This window comes from Setaria viridis, chromosome 8 (assembly GCF_005286985.2).
Source record: "Setaria viridis chromosome 8, Setaria_viridis_v4.0, whole genome shotgun sequence".
Lineage (NCBI taxonomy): Eukaryota > Viridiplantae > Streptophyta > Magnoliopsida > Poales > Poaceae > Setaria > Setaria viridis.
In genome coordinates this window covers 23846806-23867598 of record NC_048270.2, presented here as the reverse complement: position 1 = coordinate 23867598, position 20793 = coordinate 23846806, and the positions used below count along the sequence as shown (strand labels likewise).

The following is a 20793-nucleotide window of genomic DNA, read 5'->3' as shown; positions in this document are numbered from 1 at the left end:
GATCAACAACCAAAAAGCAATCGTGAACCGTTCTTTGGGGAGCATTGATATTGAAGGTGAAAATTGAAAGAGGCTAACCAGCCATTTGCAAAAGTCCTGTCCTGGATGAGACTAATGAAGATAGTGTACAATAATTATTTACTTTGAGAAAAGGAGCCCATACACCTACTGAAGAGCATGGGGTTGATTAGGCTAAAAGGATAGGGAACAGTCCAATCAAACAGTTGATAGTAGGAGTCATCACTAACAATGTGGTACAGTCAGACACAGGAGACATCATGATCCCAAAACAGAAAATAATTTGTGATGATACGACATGACAATCTAATCCAAAATGACAACTTAACGGCAGTTTCACTTCTGTTAAAAAAACATTGCAAGCAACCAAACAGCTGAAAATCATTGCTATTGTCCCAGCTACTGCTTCAGAAATATGACATTTACATAAGAAATATAAGAGGATGTTAATACATTTTTCCAAGAGTAACAACTCGACTAGGATAAATCACAGGAAGCAAAGTACTCATAAGTACCTTTTTCTTTATTTAGAATCTTTAAAATGGCTAAGATAAGACACAGCCACATAACTCATAGAACTGACCTGGAATGAAGTATATAATATTGGGAGAAACGGATGATCCAACAGTGAGTATATTTCTCTTTCGATACAAACTCGATGAACCTGCAGGTTGCAGAAATGAAATGCAGCTTAATAATCCATATAGAATGAACAGACTTGATATGGATGTTTAGAATTGCCCTCTTGCCTCCGGTATCCACAAATATCTTGATAAATACTACACAAACTTCCTAAATAAATTAATGTTTTACACTCTTGGAAGATTTGTGCTACCATCACAGTAGTAAAGTTTTACCATCAAAATTCCCCCTTCATTCTTTTAGTTTACTAGCTTGAAACACTACCCCTCCCTTCCCGCAGCAGGAGGTATGCACATCCACCCAACCATATAGACATAAAACGATTCGTTCAATTACTACTTGCAGTAGTCAGTGTGTAAAAGGATAAAGGACACAGAAGACAGAACATAATGTCAAAATTTAGTTTAAGAAATTACCTTGTTGCGGTTCAACATCACTGATTTGTCCATTGCCTTCATTGCAAATAATTCACCACTGCCTTGCAACTCCACCAGGTGTACACTGGAGATAAAATCAAAGATTGGTATTGTAACCATTCTTAAAACAAAGAAAAATTCATAAACAAGACCAAGGAACATGAGGCCCAGGCATTGTATTCAGATGATGCAAATCATAGATTCTAGCTAGAACATACATGACTCAAACATGACATAAGAAAAATCACAAGACTGACCAACTGTCATCATTACTAAATAAATATTTTGAATTGTACAAGACTGACAAAGGTTTTACAGGCTTGAAGTGCTTTAAACCAATCTTCTCCCCAGATTTTGTAATCTGAAATACCACCAGAAGTTATAATATGCTACAATGGAACTGAAATTGTAACATGTATTTTATATTTTTGGCATGCATAAACCAATCTGATGAATACCAAGTTACAAAAAAAATCAAGCATTTTGTGCATTGAATATTTTCTACATACTCTTAATATGTTAAACATCACAAAAGAATATTGCAAGTTCATGATATGGCAAAGATTGTATGCAAGAGCAAGCACCATTGTGCACATCTGTAATGAGATGGTATTCATACTACACAAGCTTAGTTATGGAAGAAATTACAATTTGAAAAAGATTGAACTGAACCATTGCAAATATATGTGCAGATTGTCCAACTTAAGTATGGAAGATATTACAATTTGAAAAAGGTTGAACTGAACCATTGCAAATATGTGTGCAGATTGTCATCCAGCTTTGGACTTTCGTCTGTCCAATACCTTAAGCATAATGGAAAATAATCCTAAAGCAGTTTGACTCATCGCTATTGGTTGAGTGCTACTTGCATCATAACCTTAACAAAGAACTGTCTATAGCATACCTTTTGTATCGCTATCCAAGAAGAGTTGTATCGTTTGTGAGGTTTTGGAGAAACAGGTTTAGAGTAAGTTGCCCACAGGTCCTCTGGTGTCTGCAAATACCACAAAGAACTGTCTAAACAAAGCAGGCATCTAAAATATTCACATTAATTTAAATTAAACATTGTGGTTATGGTTTCTATTTTATAATGTGCTGAGACCATCTGTATAGTTCAATTGTGTGCTGACCTTTACCTTCTCTTCTCAAGCTGCCCCATCTCATACTTATAGTTGTCTCTTTGTTAGCAGAACTTGCATTTTAATATAGAGCATTAACTGGACATCCAAAATAGCAAGCTACCGTATATTTATAGGATTATACCGAGCAAGCTTCTGAATAGTCAGTCGCTGGCATATGCTTTTGGAAAATAGTAAGCAAAAAAATAGATGTACCTTACCACGTTGGGATCAGGAAGCTCTCTAACTGCTTCATCCACATTCTCTGCAGTAGCTTTGACCTATTTGAATTTGATCATATTAATAATCAGTGTACTTCAAATTTGGAAGCAATGGTACATTTACATACTTCACTACCGGAAACTTTGCTGAGTGTTTTTTTTTTTGCCGAGTGTTTTTTTCGGACACTCGGCAAACAAGCTCTTTGCCGAGTGCCAAGCCAAAAACACTCGGCAAAAAAAAACACTCGACAAATTGGGGCTTTGCTGAGTGTCAAATAAAAAACACTCGGCAAACCACCCTCTTTGCCGAGTGTCAAAAAAAACACTCGGCAAAGAGGGGGGTTTGCCGAGTGTTTTTTTTGACACTCGGCAAAAAAAAATTCCTCTTCTCACCTTGAAATTTTTTCTACTCCCCACATACAACATGTGGTACTCCATGTTAAAATTTGGTATATTTTTGGATTTATTTGCTATATTTATTTAATTAATTGCATTTCAAGGAAATTTTTAGTATAAGTCAAATTTGAACTGCAAGTGATTCAAAATATGGAAAAAAATGAGTAGAAAAATGATATTCATGTTATTCGGCCCAATTTGAGACCTGAACCATGAAATGAGAAGAAATTTTGAACATCTTGTTCAGGAAACACGACCACGAACGTGTGGCAGTGGTATTTTTAAATTATAAAAAAAACAAGCAAAGTCTGAAAATCATGAGATTTGTCATGATGTGATGATATCATAGGTGGAGGCTGTGGAAAAAAATTGAGAATGTTTTGCACATTTCGTCACGTACGATGTTTACAAACCGAAGCATTTCAGAAGAAGAATAGTAACGTTGAGAAGGATTGCATAAGATTTGGAGTCAAAATGACGGTCGAGTTTTGATTTGACTACAAAACTTTTTGTATAGTCAATAGAGAATATATATTATTTCATTTAAATTTTTGACAATTTTTTAAAACTGTTAGATATTTTTTAATTTTTTTAAAAATATCTTTGCCGAGTGTCCTAGGTTAGACACTCGGCAAACAACCGTTCACCGAGTGTCACCCTAGGACACTCGGCGACCTTTTGTTTTTCCCAACCGAACCTTATCCCTGCACCGCACCCAGCCCCCTCGATCTCCTCCGCCACTACTACTCCCTCACCTCTTCCTCTCTCCCCCCGCCCCCGGCCCCGGCGCCCGGCGCCCCCCGGCCCGCCGCCCAGCGTCCCCCGCCCCGCCGCCCGACGACCGGCGCCCCCGGCCCCCGGCGCCCGGTCCCCGGCCCCGCCCGCCCCCGCCCCCTTCTTCCCCTCCGGATCCGGCCTCTCCTTCCCCAGCTCCCTCCCCTCCGGCCGGATCCGCACCCCCTTCTTCCCCTCCGGCACGGATCTGGTGGCCCCCACCTCTCTCCCCTTCGGATTTGGCGCGTGGTGGCGGGCGGCAGCGGCGGGCGGCAGCAGCGAGCGGCAGCAGGCGTGGCGGCAGCGGGCGTGGCGGCCGGTGGCGGCGTGGTGGCCGCGGCCGTGGCCGACGGCCGGCGGCTGTTTTTGTTTTTTTTTTATTTTTTCCGAAAATGTTTGCCGAGTGCTTTTTGACACTCGGCAAATCATTTGCCGAGTGCTCGATGTTCGACACTCGGCAACTCCACCGTTTGCCGTAGGGAAGTTCGCCGAGTACCGTTCGCCGAGTGTTACACTCGGCGAACTCTTTGCCGAGAGTTTTTCGGCCTTTGCCGAGTGCCTCAGGCACTCAGCAACCTTCCTGTTTCCGGTAGTGCTTCCACAATCATGATTATCAATCAGCTACATTTAACAGTTGCTTGCTAATTGCTCAATTTCCTGGTTTACTTGTACTAAGTGCTAGTGTATCACACTCACATCAAGGAATTTGAAGGTTAATTCATCCAGAGGAGAAGGATGTCATGGACAATAACCAGCAGAATAGAAACCAACTGGCTGACACTTTATTTTTCATTTTAATGTTGGCATCCTGCAGATCTAGTTTACATCATCAAAAAGAAAAAGGGCCGTGTGTTGTGTACGGATGGCTCATGGCCGGGTGCCGGGGAGGGAGTGCCGGAGGTTGCTTGTATTGGGAACGTAGGCAGAAGCAGGGACCAAACGCAGGAGTTAGGCCAGTGGTGCTCTCATCTGGGAGGTAGTGGTGGAAGGAGACCGAGACGACGCTGCACACGACGGCTGCGAGAGGCGGGCGGTGGCGAAGCCCGAAACCCTAACCGGCGCCTGGCGGCTGCGACTATCGTCTGTTCTCCCACCCGATTAGATTAGCAAGGGTATTAGGAAGGGAGATGAATAGTCACGTAACACGGGGAGGGGAAAACGTGGAGTCGTGATTTACGCAGGCCGTTATTATTGGACGCGGCCGTTATCATCGTGCCCAGGAACATGAAGCTGCTGGTCGTGCCTCTGTCCCAGATTCATAACAACGCTCAGGTATGTTTGGGTTCTGAGATTTTGGAGTCAAGGGCCCAGGAGGTTCCTCTTAACATCTGTCCTATCAATCCCCCATTTGCAGGTTTATGGTTCGGTCATATCTGGGATTCCAAATCTACTGTCCAAGTTCGCGCTGAACGTTATCAGTGACTGAGCTGCGTGTGCAGACTGCAGACCCGAGTTCTGAATTTTGTGAAGCGGTTTTCATGTTAAGCTAGCCATGCAACAATGTGATGTTCAGTCTTCAGACCACATAGGAATATACACTAGCAGCTCGTCTTGTGTGTTTTGTAACGTTTTCGTTATTTGTGTGCGGATAGGGTATTGATTTGTATTGTATAATGTCTCTTGCCGCCTCTGTTTTGCCAACCCAGTTATGTACATTAACTTTGCTGATTATACCAATTGATCGTATAATATCCAACGTGTTTTGTACTTGTCAAAATCCGAGTTTAATACCTCGAACAAAAAAACAATGCTTTGTACTTGTCAACATGTTTTGCACACTGATGTATTTAATATGGTCACGGCAAGAGGAACAGCAACAGATTTGCCGTAAGCAATAAACTATAACAAAGCAAGTCCGTCCGCTGGGCGCGAGGCGTGGGAGGCTGGGAGCGGTCGAGCGGAAGCCAAGGGAGGCTGTGCCGCTGCGGCCTGGCGTGCGGGAGGCCGTGAGTGCGGCTGTGCGGCGCAGCTTTTGCGAGCGGTGCGGGGCAAGCGGCCCAGCGCGGCTGCGGGGAGAGGGCTAGGGTTTCGGCAGGGAAGTCCTTTTCATACTTCATGGGCGCAACGAAGGTCTTTGGATCTTGAATCGATGGTCATGAATTATGGGCTAAGCATAGTAACGGGTTCATTTTGAGGTTTAGGCCCATTGCTGTCTTGTGGTACTTTTATTTTCAATTTCTAGTAAAGTTCATAGTTATTATTGTCATTAATTTATCAACTATAAATGAATTCGAATGGAAAAATTGTCTAATACTCCCTCCATCTCAAATTGTAAGTCATTCCAAGAATCTTGGAGAGTCAAAGCATTTCAAGTTTGATCAAAATTATAGAGAAAATTATAAAGATTTATGACATCAAATAGGTATATTATGAAAATATAATTGATGAAGAGTATAATGATATTTAGTTGACATCATAAATGTTATTATATTATCATATAAATTTGGTCAAACTTGATATATTTTGACTCTCCAAGATTCTTGGAATGACTTACAATTTGGGATGGAGGGAGTACAAAGTTTTAGAAATCATCGATATCTACAACTTTTGTTTTAGCCATTTCTCTATCCGATTTTGTTTCAATAATTCAAAATTTTAATTTCAAAATGTGAAAACTTCAAACAATATTATAAGAAAGTACATGATTTCAAATGAAAAATCCATCAAAAATAAAGTTGTAGAAACCAATGAGATCTGCAATTTTTTGTTTGGTTATCTCTCTATCCGACTTTGTTTGAACAATTCAAAATTTGAATTTCAAAATATGACAACTTCAAATAATATTTTGAGATAGTAAATGATTTCACATGAAAAAGTTGTAAACAAGAAAGTTGTAGAAACCAATGATATCTACAATTTTTGTATTTGTGATTACTCCATCCGATAAAGTGGCAGTATATATTGTTCACAATTACACAAATCTTTTATATTATCACATAACTATGCGAGGGATCTACCAATTTGTGAACATACTACTACCTTGTTAAAATTATTTGAGTTTTTTATGTAATAATTATGTGACAAAAATATGTCAACATGCAAAATTATATACTTTTTTCTGACAAAATTTACAATTATTGCAATTATTTTATGGTAATTTAGAAATAGAAGGATGAATTATCCCAAGCAAACAAATGTTTTCCCCCAGAAACTATAAGATATGGGATAAAGTGAAATGTGTGAACATAAATGTATTTTTTATAATTTTTAAGGATACTATTGGAAAGTACGCATAGTTTAATTTGGAATTACTTTCGTAACCACGCAGAAATTCATTTAAATGATATAATCAAATAAGTTTCAAAAATTTTAAAACTCCAGCTATTCATTATCCGGACAATGTGATAGTTTTAAAAAAATTTAGAAAAACATTGAGGCGTTTAGATGATTTACGCAAATAAAGTGATTTTGGCTACGCGTTTGCCCTGGTTTCCTGTGCTTAATTAATGACAACGCTTGCCTCCCTTCATTACTTGCAACGCTTTAGTCCGCGTTCAGCAGGAGAGCGGCGGCAGGGCAGCGACGGCTTGCCGCGGGCGCCGCTTCGTCGGCGTGCGGCAGCGGCCATTGGGGCGGTGGGTCGCGGAGATCAAGGACTCGGCGCAGCGCGTCCGCCTTTGGCTCGGCACGTTCGACACCGCCGAGGAGGCGGCGCGCGCCTACGACGAGGCGGCCCACGCGCTGCGCGGCGAGAGCACGCGCACCAACTTCGCGGGCCGCGCCCGGTACTGCGGCGGCGGCGGCGGCGCGGCGAGGGCCAGGCTGAGCAAGAACCTGCAGCACGTGATGGCGCGGGTGGCAGCCGCGGGCAGGGCCACGGCGTGCGCCGGGGTGGGCGAGCAGTTCGCGCTCGCCGCGGTGTTCCGGCGCTGCCAGCAGCCGGCGGCGGCCGCCCCCGCGCCGCCGCAGACGCCGCAGCAGGCTGAGGCCGCGCGTGCCGCCAAGCACGCGGTGCACCCGAGCTTCGTCGTGCCGAGGCGAACGGCGGCGGCGCCGCCCCCGTCATCGTCAGCGCTTGGAGCCGGAGATCCCTGGGGTGCCGATGACGCCGCCGAGCTGCTGCGCGTGCAGGAGAGGTCGTTCAACTTGTCCTCGCCGTGATCGTGCCGCCCTCGTTCAGCGCGTCGTCATCGGTCGGAGTCCTTGGACGTCGAGGGTTTCCTAGCTAGCTGATGGCGCGATTCTCTGCGTCTTCTCGTCCATGTATGCGGTGGCGCGCTTGCTTGCTCGAACAGTGTAGATACTGCGCAAGCGACGTGCTGCCCCTGCTGCTCTGTTCTTCCCAAGGAAGAGGCGCCGTGGCATACTTTGTCGTTCAGAACGTGACGTGGCGTCGCTGTCTCAACCATTTCGGAGTTCGGACTCTGTAGAACGAAGCAATCCTTTAATCCTTCAAATGGATCAGAAAACATCAAACTACAAGTATTTCAAATATAAGGCCGGCCTGCTTTACAGTAAGAGCCGATGTGCTGCAGCAGGCCGCTCCTATTTTCCTAAATTTGGGATGGGCTTATGTGGGCCTACTAGTTTTATTTGCTTGAGGGCCTTACTGGCCCGAAAATGGCCTAGGAGTAGTTTTTTCCCCTTAAGAACATCCCATAGAGTTGAACGGAAACAGCTCCTTATCTTTAAAGAACGAATCATCGGGCAGAGGATGTAGCCACGTCGCCCGTTAACCGTCGGATCCACCAGCTCGCAGCATCGTCCGTCCGATCAGAATTGTCGCGGGTCTCTCGCATGTTGAACCGCAACCTAGGCTCTTCTGAATACTCTCCAAATGTGTTCATAGAATATATTATTCAAAAATGCGTGGAGCATTTTTTCTATTGCAACCATTTTTGTATATTGCAACACTTTTAGGCCGTTGCATCAGGTGTAGTCTAATGCGTGGAGCATTTTGTCTATTGCAACCATTTTTGGTACATTGCAACATTTTTAGACCGTTGCATTAGGGGTAGTCTATAGCAACACAAAAAAATCGTAGCAATATTAACATGATATTGCGTCCATTTAGGATTGTAGTTGCAATAAGTACTTAACAATTGCAACGCCACAAAAGATTATTACAACCCCAGAAAATCGTGGCAATAGGAACATGCTATTGCATCCATTCATAATTCTTGTTGCAATAATCACTCTAGCAATTGCAACACCATGGAAGATTATTGCAACCCAGAACAACCATAGCAATAGTTACAAGCAAAAGCAACCAAATCCAATATAGTTGCAATAACACCGAGTAATTGCAACGAAAATCAATACTATTGCAACTCAAAAGTGCCATGGCAATAATGCCAACTAATTGCAACACAATTCTTAAATAGTTGCAATAGCACATGCCTGTTGCAACGACAAACCACACATATTGCAACACATTTAGTCCATTGCATTATAGGCACATATTGCAACCATTTTATGAAAAGGTTGCAATATGATCCACCTATGGCAACCAAATTAGTGGTGTTGCAATCATGTGGTGTGGCATTAGAGGTGGAACCTTGTAGTGTCATCCCCGGTTTTGAGGCTAAAACGGTCAAACCTTCTTGCATGCCCCGCAAGACGTGAGTCACTGATGTCGACGCGTGTCCGACCTCCACCAAGCCTTCAACGCAAGTCTTTCACTCCCACTTCTGGGCCACCTACTCAACTCGCATCCGTCCTGTTTGACCTCGATCGACGATGTCTCCAACCTGTCTGTGTACTTTTGGTATACAGTGCACCATGTGGATTGCCCATAAGTTCCCCCTTAGTCCATTGGTTTGAACCTTTCGCTTGACTTTCACCTCAAACTGTCGACTTCCATTTAGCATCCAACACCTGCACATCATAAGCTAAGAGGCACAATACATAAGGTACATTTTACACAAACACACCTGCAGAATGCAACACACACAAGACAACACTTTTAGTTATCTGTTAGCATAATCATGCATACATAAAATATAGACTCAACCGGCAAAGCATCAAATCATTCGATCAACCACTCATCGTAAATATCTCAACTTGATGTCTTGTCACCCGTACTGAACTCACAGTGGTATGTTTGATTAAGTCGCCATCATATTAACGTCACACTCACAGCCCACTACTAGAGAACTCACCTTCCATCCAACCCCTTTTGTCCCCTTTGACTTTGGACTCGGGACTAAAGTGCCTGTAGTCCCGGGTCAAAAATGAGCCACCGAAGGTCATCAACGAGGGGAGCTTTAGTCCCAGTTGGAAAGACCAACCGAACTAAAGCCCCCCCTTTAGTGCCAGTTGTAACGGCTAGTGGGACAATGGGGCATTTTATCCCGATTGGAAACACCAACTGGGACTAAAGGGGCCTTTAGTCCTGGTTGGAATTACTAACCGGGACTAAGTAATTCCAACCGGGACTAGGGGGCCTTTAGTCCCGGTTGGTGGTTCCAACTAGGATAAAATATCCTTTCCACACGGTCCCCTCTCTCCCCACCTTATCTTGCTCTCACCCTTCCTCAGTTATCCTCACACAGGCAGCGCTCTCCTCCTCTCCTCTTTCTTCCAAGCGCTTCCTCTCTCCCTCCATCGGCGCCTCCTCTCCTCCATCTCCTCCTTTCTGCTCTCTGCGCTGCCACCGCCGCCTTCCTCCCTCTCTTCTTTGCTTTCCTCTCCTGCCCCCTCCCCCTCTGCTGCCCTCCCCTTCCCCCCTACTTGCCCCTCATTGGTAGTGAGGAGCGGTAGCAGGTTAAGGGCAGGACAGTGGTGCGCGGGGGAGCGGTGCTGGCCAGCCGGAGGTGGTGCGGCGAGCCGGCACGGCCAGGCGGTGGGCGGCCGAGCGGGCGGGTGACCGACGGGTGTGGGTGGGCGAGCGGCGGCTGGCGTGTCCGGAGGCAGGCGGAGGGGAGCGGCGGTGGGCGAGGGGAGCAAGGTAGGCTGAGGCGGGCCACTACTAGAGAACTAACCTGTGCTCAACTGTAGTGTCTTCAAGTCTTTGTCTGATGCTTAAATTGTTTATAATATACAATAAATACAGCACAACGGAACAACGACCCACACAGTTCCACATTTGTGCAGCACGAAAGCGAGCGACAGCCCACAATCATCGCATAGCCATGGAACTTCTGCCGGACAGCATCGCGATGGTCTCCCTGGCGGTGGCGGCCGCCGCCCTGTACGCGCGCGTTGCATGCACGCGCCTCCGCCCCGGCTTGCCCCGCCTCGCCGCGCTCCTCCCGGTGATCGCGTTTCTCGCCGCGGTCCCCATGTCCTTCTCGTCGCCCATGGTCCGGGGCATTTCGGCCTTCATTCTCGCGTGGCTCGGCGTGTTTAAGGTCGCTCTCCTCGCCGCCGGCCGCGGGCCGCTCGACCCCGCCCTCCCCGTGCTCCCTTTCGTCTTCACCACGGCGCTCCCAGTCAAGCTCAAGCGGCACCATGACCGTCCCGACGCTGCAGCGGCAGCAATGTCGTCCGGAGCTAAATCATCATGGCTCGTTTCCTGCGCGGTCAAGGTCTCCGTCATCGCCGCCGTCATCCATCTCCTCCAATTCAAGAACCTGCATCTCAACGTGCGCCTCGTTCTGTTTGGTATCCACCTGTACTGCTTCTTGGACCTCATCCTCCCCTGCATCGCGGCCGCCGGCAGCGCGCTCGGTATGGAGCTGGAGCCGCAGTTCAACAAGCCGTACCTGGCGTCGTCCCTCCGGGACTTCTGGGGCAGACGGTGGAACCTCATGGCATCCGCCATCCTCCGGCCGTCGGTCTACGACCCCGTGCGCGCCCGGGCCGGGAAACCGGCTGGTGTCTTCCTCACGTTCATCGTTTCCGGTCTGATGCACGAGGTGATAACCTGGTACCTCACCTGGCTACCACCCACTGGAGAGACGGTCGCATTCTTCCTGCTTCACGGCGCGTGCTGCGTGGCCGAGGACTGGTGCGCGCGGCGGTGGGCGGTGAGGGGTTGGCCGCCGCCGCCACGGCCCGTGGCGACGGCGATCGTCGCGGTGCTCGTGATGAGCACAACGTTCTGGCTCTTCTTCCCGCCGCTCTACCGGGGTGGAGCGGAGGAGATGCTGCTGGAGGAGTACGCAGCGCTGGCGGCGGGCATCGCGGACGCCAGGCGGAAGCTGCTCCGGTATGTTTGACGTCGCTATTAAGAGTTGGAAGCGTCAGTCTCTGTCTCTATGCAGTGCTAGGCATAGCAATCATCAATAATAATGAGAGGACGACGCCCCTGGTACACCTAACGCCTACAGTGGGTCAACAATGTAGTGGCGTATAATAGTGCCAACATGTTGTAAGGACGTCATAAAAATAAATGCCTTTACAAATTATTTTAAAACAAGACTTGTTATGGTCTTTTCATATTGCTGAATTCACAGTTTGTTTCATTCATTCTGATCTTGCAGTCCGTCCGGTTCCACTTAAAACTTTCACGGCCCGACAACTAAAATTACTGGGATCAGATTGCATGCCCTACTTTTGCAAGTATAATGTTTTGTAGCAGGGATTTCAGTTTGTTTCGTTCTACATGGCAATCACCGGGCAACACGAAGCGCCATCTGCTGCCCAGCCGGAGTTAGCATGACTGCCCGCCGGCGCCGTGGCATAAGGCTGCTAATAATCGCAAATAGTTAGGTGTGCAAAGTGGCAACATCTAAGGGAATTCTTAGGATCGGTAATGCTAGGATCCGCGCTTTGACGCTGCACAAAAATATCGGACGCAGGACCCAGCCACCACCTCCATGAATTCTTATCCACTGTTGTCTTCTCCGCTCGTTCTCTTCTCTAAGCTCCACAGCAGAGACGGAGGCCATGGCGCCTCGCCGTCGCGGTGCTCCACCCCAGCCTGCTCCTCTTCCGGACGGATGGGGGGAGCTGCTCCGCCCGTGCCGCCGCTCGCCGTGCGCCCGACGGAGGAGCTGCTCTACGCCCGCGCCGCCCCTCGTTGTGTCCGTGGCGCATTGCAGGCTCATCGGGACTCGGTTTGAAGGGTTTGCTGGTGACAAAGGGGACTGGAGGGTGGAGTTCGCCGGCGGGGTCGAGCTCGGCAGCCGGCGGCAATGGCAGCCACAAGAAAACTCGAATCCTGGGCCAGTCGATGCTTGGGGCTGTCGATGGAGGGATTGGGGGTGGAGCTCAGAGGATGAGGGAGCTTCGGGTGGTGGCGATTTGGAAACGGTGGAAGGGATGTGGAGGATTTGGCCAGCGGCTCCTACTCCGTGCTCACTGATGGCCATAGAGGAGTCTGAAGATAGTTCTCCCCGAAGGTCACGTTGCAATATGTAGATTTTTTTGAGGTTGCAAGTGCTATAGATGTGTGTGGGTGTTGGCATCCCGTGACGTTGCACGATTGATTTTCTGAGATGTATCGACGTTGCAACAGTGACTTGCACGATTGATTTCTGAGATGTATCGACATTGCAACAGTTGACTTTTGATGTTTCATCTGTTGATTTTTTATGTTGTAATGTTTGCTCCCGTACGGGCTCAACATCAACCTAAGATGATTTGTTTGGAAATATTGCATGAAACATGTGTTGGATGTTGCGGTGGGAATTTTTTCTCACGAATATTATGTTTAGCTATTTTTCGCATATTTTTCAATATTGCAATCATAAATTTTCAATGCTGCAGCTGTTTTGTTTTGATGTTGTAACAGAGCGTCCAATAATTAGAGTAGATGCATGCGTTCGACGGAAGTTGCTCCCGCCGGACGTCCGGACGCAGGATTATCTGAGATGGAATCATGGGCATGCAACAATCCAAGATTTGAATTCCATGAAAGTTAAAAGTAAAATCTTTGCTTTTTCTTCTTCGGCAAAACAGTGGACAGAAATATACTGATAGATAAACGACTATGCACTATCACTGATCGGACAGAAATGTGTTCCACCAACCGTATATCCTAGATGCCATCTTTATTCTTATTCTATTATCCCTTGCTTTAGTCTTAAACATGATCCAGGAGGGCATCAATTGGCGTAAGAGAGCATGTTGGAATCCTGAATTGGGTTAGTGTATCCATGTTATCGTTTGTTAGAGTTAAGAGATAACTTTGACTTATGTAATATTGAATCTATTGTACACCTAAACTTCTTTCTTCTGAAATGAATCAGCAGTGCTCCTGCTAGTTTTTCAAAAAAAATATTATCCCTTGCTTTCATGAATAACCCTATGTCTGCTAACTAGTTTGGAAAGCTAACGAGAAAAAATAAAAATCCAACAAACTATTGGCCAGGCATCATATGCCCTCCAGGTCATAATGTGCTTGCTTGAGGTATACTTCATTCGGAATTTGAACTGTGCAGTCTTTTACAACCTTTCAATTTCCTTTATTCACGTCTTACTCCAGAGAGGAATTCCTTTTTCTAGCAGGAGCTTCTCGCTACTAGCACCTAGTGTTTTAGCTGGCATGTTCGATGTTCCTGATGATTAGCCCTTAAGGAATTCGAACCGTGAGTAAGGGCAAGGTTATACTTTGTTTGCATGAATTCGAAGATAGGGGACCTTACCTGAAAATTTCAATGATGCCCATTTAAGTAATTATTCAAATTGATGGAATGTAGCTGTGCATTTGTGGTAAATCATGATGGCCTGTAGAAATGTTTCTTTTGTTCATCTTTTCTTGTTTCTTTATCAATACCTTGAGAGAGAGAGAGAGAGAGGCCTTTATTTGATCATCTTACTATTGTTACATTCAGACATCGGTTGTTCTAGTCCAGACGAACTACCCTTGGTGATGTTTCCTCAATAATAACAACATTGTTAGTTTATTGTACACTTCATCTCTTGATGGTAGGTATATCAAGCAAAAGCAACAAATAGTGTGCTTGATGTTTGTCCTCGTCTCAAATGGCGTAGCATTACGTGTCTTATAGCTACATTTAGCTCTTCGTAAGGAAGCTTCTATTATTTCTCTTGTTAATTAAGTTGCTCTTTTATGAAATACTTGTGTTGCAGCTCAATTTGTAATTGAAGAGAGTACCAGAAAATTATGTACATTGTTCTATTCATAGGTATCTTACAAATTACAGTTCTAAGACATTAATTTCAAATTTGATGAAGAACCATATGAAATCTTTCGTATCTAACTTAGTAGAAATCTCCACGACTATTCACATCTATCTACATGCAACCCATGACAAGTTCACATCTTCCAACGATCAGGTTATCTTAGATCGAGTTGACATTTTCACCATCCCTGCCGATCCTCTTTTAGCGAAAAGTGGACCGCAAGGAAGGAACTAAGCAACATGTCCCACCTTTATTCTTTCGTCCCTTTTCTACTTGCAATGATGTACTTAGCTGCGAAGTAAATTTGGTGAAGCCATTTTGTAAGAAAAATAGTAGCGGGGGCCCCTGGGGCTGTCTCTGTGTTCCAGTCCGCGGTGACACGAAGAAAGCGACCTCTGAATGTAGCAGTAAAGATTGCTACAAGTAATCGATGGAGCCTTGTCCCTGACTATAAATAGAACGCTGCCGCGTAGCGCCACCCTGAAAAACCACAAGCCAGAGCTGATCATCGCCCACTAGCGCCCATACAAAGCTAGCTGAAGGATTCTGGTCTCCAAAAGGAAGAACAAGAAACATGGCCGCATCGGGCATGGTTGGGACGATCCTCCCTTTCATCTTCTTCGCCATCTTGCTTGGTGGTGAGTCTCGCATTTCGACAAGCTTGCTGTGTAAACAATAATTTTAGCTCCATAGCTCAACTTTTAAATAGTAACTCCAGGAGGTCCTAAAGCAACAGCATAATGAAATGCAGCATATGTCTTGCAATTTGTACCCACACGCGTTTCTTTTATGCAAATTGCTAATATAATATTTGCTCAATTATCGATCGTTGTGTCCTGAGCAACTTTTATCGAAACAAATACCATGATCAGGAACAAGTGGTGAGCGATGCAACACATCGAGCATCCAGGTGGAGACCTTCAACTCAGGCGTCGTGGTGAGCGGGGGCGACACGGTGTTTGAGGTGCAGCTGAAGAACTTGTGCCCGTGCGCCGTCAGGAACGTCCAGCTCGATGCCCGGGGCTTCGCCACGACAGTGGACGTGGATCCTGCTGCGTTCCGCGCTGACGACGGAGGAGTCTACCTGGTGAATGGCGGCGAGCCCATCGCAAGCATGGCCACCGTCAGCTTCCAGTACGCCTGGGACCACTTCTTCCAGATGACTCCCAGGAAGTTTGAGGTCGACGGCCAGTGCTAATAGCTATTAGCATGTTTCCTGCTAATAAGCTTTCATCTTTGATATATATATATATATATATATATATATATATATATATATAGTGTTACTGTAATGGATAATTATCGTGTGTTGAGAGAGAGCGAGAGAGCGAGAGCGAGAGAGAGAGAGAGCTAGAGAGAGTGAGAGATGCTAGTAAGTCCTGCTCAATATTCAATAAAGCTTGAGGAAGCCGGTGATCCTCCTCAAGAAATGTATGTCTGTACATGTAAAAGAAAGTATGCTACATGATGAACCAAACTTTGGCAAGTTTTGAACATGCAGAATTCATACTCTTTTGTTAGAAAATAAAAAAACTTTCCGGTCCTTGGATTGCCTCATGTGCTTAACCTCTGGTCTTGTTCTGGTCATGTAACTTTTCCTCTAAAATTCTTGACTTTGTAAGACGACTTATATCAAGTAAAAGCTAGAAATGTATATAAGGTATAAAAGATGGAGGGAACTAGGTATTAATTTGAACTACTGAATTTCAGATATAATTAGAGGTTTTTCAATTCTAAGTCACACCATAACAGGATATACTCCCTCCGTTCCAAATTATAAGTCATTCCAACTTTCTTGGAGAGTCAAACATTTTTATGTTTGACCAAAATTATAGAGAAAATTACAAAAGTTTATGGCACCGAATAGATATACTATGAAAATATATTTAATGAAGAAACCAATGGTACCTATTTGATATCATGAATGTTAGCACTTTATTGTATAAATTTGGTCAAACTTGAGATGCTTTGACTCTCCAAGAAAGTTGGAATGACTTATAATTTGGAACGGAGGGAGTACCGAACACTAACCGTATACATGCTTGCTTGCCACGTGGTTAGTTACCACAGATTGCTTGTTAGCGGAGTTCCAAAAGTGCTCCCAGAATATATATACAACTCACTTTGTCACGGATTTATAATTACCAAGTTCTCTTTATGTCTAAAAAGATGCACTTGCACGTGATAAATTCTTAGCCTCCAACATACTCCATGGTCCGATATTCCTTGCTAGAAGCTTCGTACAATTCAAGTTGACCATGAGTGTCGTCACCTACTCCTATACGCTGCAGAACTTCCGTAAAACTCTCAACTTGTATTACATTGTGTCCAGAAAAAAAGAGGTACACAATATTCTTTCATTGTTGCTATATAAATGCACAAAAAATGTTTTTATACTAAAAATGTATTTTTTATGAAACAAAGTAAGAGCACTTAAATATGCAGGGAAAGCCAACCCCTATCCAGAAATTAACATCTCTGAGAGGTTAGGCCGGTATAGGAAAATATGGTTCTATTAGGTATAATGTGGTTTTTAAGATATTCGATGACATAATCACTGGACTAACGTTTTTGTAAAATATATATATGTTTTAGTAGGGTCTTGTACACGTAAATACAAGAGAAACCACATATCCAGCTATAACATTACGTGTTAACTAATACAATTTATGTTATGTAAGTGTGAAATGCTTGAAAAACTACTAATAAATTATTCACGGACGACATTATGAGAAACTCTACCAGAATATCCTTTTACATGCTTTTAAACTACACATCTTTGCATGAAAGTGCCTTAAAGCTTCCGAAATTATAATGAGGGTCCAGTTAATGAACCCATTAATGTTGTGCATGATGGCTACCTTTAGAGCATCGGCAGTGTGTTGCCTCCTCAATGATGGTCAAAACGTCCTCTGACAAACGGTGCCAGATTATCATTTTTGCTGCAGTGTGCAAGCTTCGGCTGTTGGTACCATATAACAAAGTAAATACAAGGAAAAATTTGCTCACTGCTATTGTATACGAGGATTTTTTTTAGTGTGTCTCCTCCACGCCATTATTAATCTACTGGGCATCGATGATTTACTAGCCTCCGGGCCAGAACTTGTTTACCGAGCATCACATCAAGGCGTTTACTGTGTACCCACTCCATGTGTACTTACATTACGACATCTAGTTCCGGTCCCAAGCCCCTTTGTCCAACCGGTACTGCTATATCGGTATTAAAGGGTACCTAGCCAAACAACGGGTACTAAAGGATGGCATTTAGTACCGGGTTCACCAATTGGTACTAAATTATTTGCCATGTCATCCATGACTGAGGCCAATTTAGCACCGGTTGGGTTGGTACTAAATTCTTTTTTCTTTTCTTTTTTTCATTTTCTTTTCTATTTTGGTTGTTTCTTTATTCTATATTGTATTTCTTAATTGTTCCTTTACGTATACTGGTTCCAATACGCTAATATCTATAAAGTTGTATCTTATATATAATATTATATTTAAGATAAAATTATATAGACATCTTGTACATAAACATTTATCAAATATTACATTGCATCAATTTTTCAAGTTCATCATTTGGATGAACTTTTCAAGTCCTGACAGTGATGCAAATTTGATCCATCATTATGGAACTCTCCCATTGGCCTCGTCCATAAAAAATCCACAAAGTTGTTCTTGAATTGTCCTAATTTTTTCCGTCTCTAGGAGTGCTTCCTTCATGTGCATCATCCGTGTCATTGGGAAATATTATTATATTAGATCAATGGATCTGCACAATTAGAATTAATATATTGTTAAGAATTTTATCTATGTACTCTGTTTGTGGTCGCTCACACGTTTGGGACCTACAAAGTCATGGATGAACTCACATACATAGTATCCGCATAAATTCTTCCCCCGGTTCTGTCTCAAACACTATATATATGGCGCAAGAAGTTATAAAATATTTGTTTTGTTCAAGGAAGTGACACAAGATGTGCAAAAATCTGGCAGCACCTCCCCTAGGTCGCTATGGAAAGAATGAAGTCCAAGCTTTGGTGGGTGGCTCGGGCCGGACTCCAGCCGGTACTAATGTGCCTGAGGGCCTTTAGTACCGGGTGAAGACTTCAACCGATACAAATGGGTGTTCTTTAGTACTAGGTGAAGCCTCTACCTGGTACTAAAGGTCCTCAGGCACATTAGTACCGGCTGGAGGCTTTAAATGGTACTAATGGGAGACCTTTCATTGGGGACTAGCCGTTAGGCTCGGTATTAATACTCGTATTAATATCAGGCTAAAAAGCAACTGGTATTAAGACTGAGGATGAATGCTCAGTTTTTCAATAGTGTTACCAATAGTGTTATAGGGGTGCAGGTATTAAGACCGAGGATGAATGTTTAGTTTTCCAATAGTGTTGTAGGGGTGCAGGCTGGATGGGTTGCCGCAAATGATTTTTTGCAGGTTTGAGGCTGCCCGCAAGTTTAATTATGCCGCCAACAAACAGTTCGAGGACATGTCCTGCATTGATAGGCATCTCTGGCAGTCTGGGTGCTTGCTCAGTAGTAGTACTTCACAGGGTAAACATCAATTCATCACAGCTAAACATGCGGGCAGCGGACAGTTCTATCTCCAATCAAATTAGACTATATTACATCATCAATTAACCACGGATAAACAAGTACTGTTAGCTACTTCCTGGAACTGTTATAGCTTCTTCCATGCGGTGAACTAGATACCTAACACCGGTGGAAAACTCACCATTAGTCCTAATTGGTAAGCCACGTATGTCTCCGAGGATCAACCGGGACTAATCATTCGAGACAAACACTCCAGGAAACATCAAATTTGCCGAGTGTTTTTTCTTTGCTGAGTGTTTTTTTCCAGACACTCGGCAAACAAGCTCTTTGCCAAGTGCCGATCCAAAAACACTCGGCAAAAAAAAATACACTCGGCAAATAAGGGGTTTTCCGAGTGTAAACAATAAAACACTCGGCAAAGGGGAGTTTGCCGAGTGTTCTTTCACTCCGTGAACGTTTTTTTTTACTCACGCGTGCCCCCCACCCCACCCCACCCGGCCATAAACGCACCCACCCAACCCCCACACCCACCCATGCCCTCCTGCCCCCTCCCACATGGCGCCCCTCCTCCCACCCCCGCACACTCCGCCCCAACCCCTCCTACTCCCGCACGCACACACCGCCCCCTCCCTCCTCTCCCTACCCTCCCCACCGGCAGCCGGCCCTCCCCTCCCCGGCGCACCTCCTCCCCTCTCCCTCCCCCGACCGAATCTGGCGTCCCTCCCTCCCCTTCTTCCTCGGTCGGATCTGGCGTCTTTCCCTCCCCTTCTTCCCCGGCCGCGGGATGGCGGGGGCGGGTCGTGGCGGCCGGATCTGGCGCCCCTCCCTCCCCTTCTTCCCCGGCCGTCCCTCCCCTTCTCCTTCCCTGGATCCGGCGTGGCTGCCGAGCGTTGGAGCGGCCGGTGGTGGTGATTGGAGCTGCTGGTGATTGTTTTTTTATTTTTCTCAAAAAATGTTGCCGAGTGTTTTTCAGCACTCGGCGAAGCTTTGTCGAGTGCCCGACAAAAAACACTCGGCAAAGTTTTGTTTGCTAGCAGGTTTTTTGCCGTGTGCCGTTTGCCGAGTGTTTTTTGGTTTTTGCCGAGTGCCCCTGGCACTCGGCGTAGATCTCGTTTCCCATACTGAAAGGTTCCCCTCTTTAGTCCTAGGTTATTCACCCAGGACTAAAGACCCCCTTTAGTCCCGATTGGTATTACCAATTGGGATTAAAAAGGTTAAAAAAATAAAAAAAGTGCCTGCTCCACGCTGGGCCCTCGCCCACCGGCGCCGCGGTGGCGCTGCTCACGCTCGTGGGTGCCATGGCAGCGCCGCTCCGCCCGCACCCGCCCGCTCGCACCGCTTCGCCTGGGCCTACGCGAGATAAGTGAGGGGAGAGGAGATAAGGTGCAGAGAGGGAGAGGAGGAGACTAAAGACCCCAGGGAGGCGTTTAGTCCTGGTTGAAAACAGAAGCAGGACTTAAGGTCCCCTAGTCCCGATTGGAATTACCAACGGGGACTAAAGATTTAGTCCTGGTTGGTAATTCCAACCGGGACGAAAGGGAGACCTTTAATCCGAGTTGGTGTTTTCAATCAGGATAAAAAATCCCCTCATCCCACTAGCCGTTACAATCGGGACTAAAGGGCACTCTTTATTCCCGATTGATATTACCAACCGGGACTAAAGAGCCCTCCGTCGGT

The 20793-nt window shown here is 45.4% G+C and overlaps 2 protein-coding genes and 1 long non-coding RNA gene across 3 annotated transcripts; 2 read left to right on the top strand and 1 right to left on the bottom strand.

The window, feature by feature from the left end:
- Positions 1-1380: 1380 nt before the first annotated feature.
- LOC117866353 (uncharacterized) lies at positions 1381-2481 on the bottom strand. The gene is made up of 3 exons (XR_004642852.2): positions 2416-2481; positions 1981-2070; positions 1381-1437 (listed from the first exon to the last, which is right to left on the bottom strand). It is a non-coding gene; the product is annotated as an uncharacterized lncRNA (long non-coding RNA).
- Positions 2482-10615: 8134 nt separating this feature from the next.
- On the top strand, positions 10616-11937 carry LOC117833873 (probable long-chain-alcohol O-fatty-acyltransferase 4). The gene has a single exon (XM_034713470.1). It carries the CDS (start codon positions 10659-10661, stop codon positions 11685-11687), a length of 1029 nt encoding a protein of 342 aa, XP_034569361.1. The 5' UTR covers positions 10616-10658; the 3' UTR covers positions 11688-11937.
- Positions 11938-15030: 3093 nt separating this feature from the next.
- LOC117833683 (uncharacterized) lies at positions 15031-16053 on the top strand. Its single transcript, XM_034713274.2, has 2 exons — positions 15031-15197; positions 15432-16053. The coding sequence occupies exons 1-2, from the start codon at positions 15134-15136 to the stop codon at positions 15755-15757; spliced, it is 390 nt and encodes a 129-aa protein (XP_034569165.1). The 5' UTR covers positions 15031-15133; the 3' UTR covers positions 15758-16053.
- The last annotated feature ends 4740 nt before the right edge of the window (positions 16054-20793 follow it).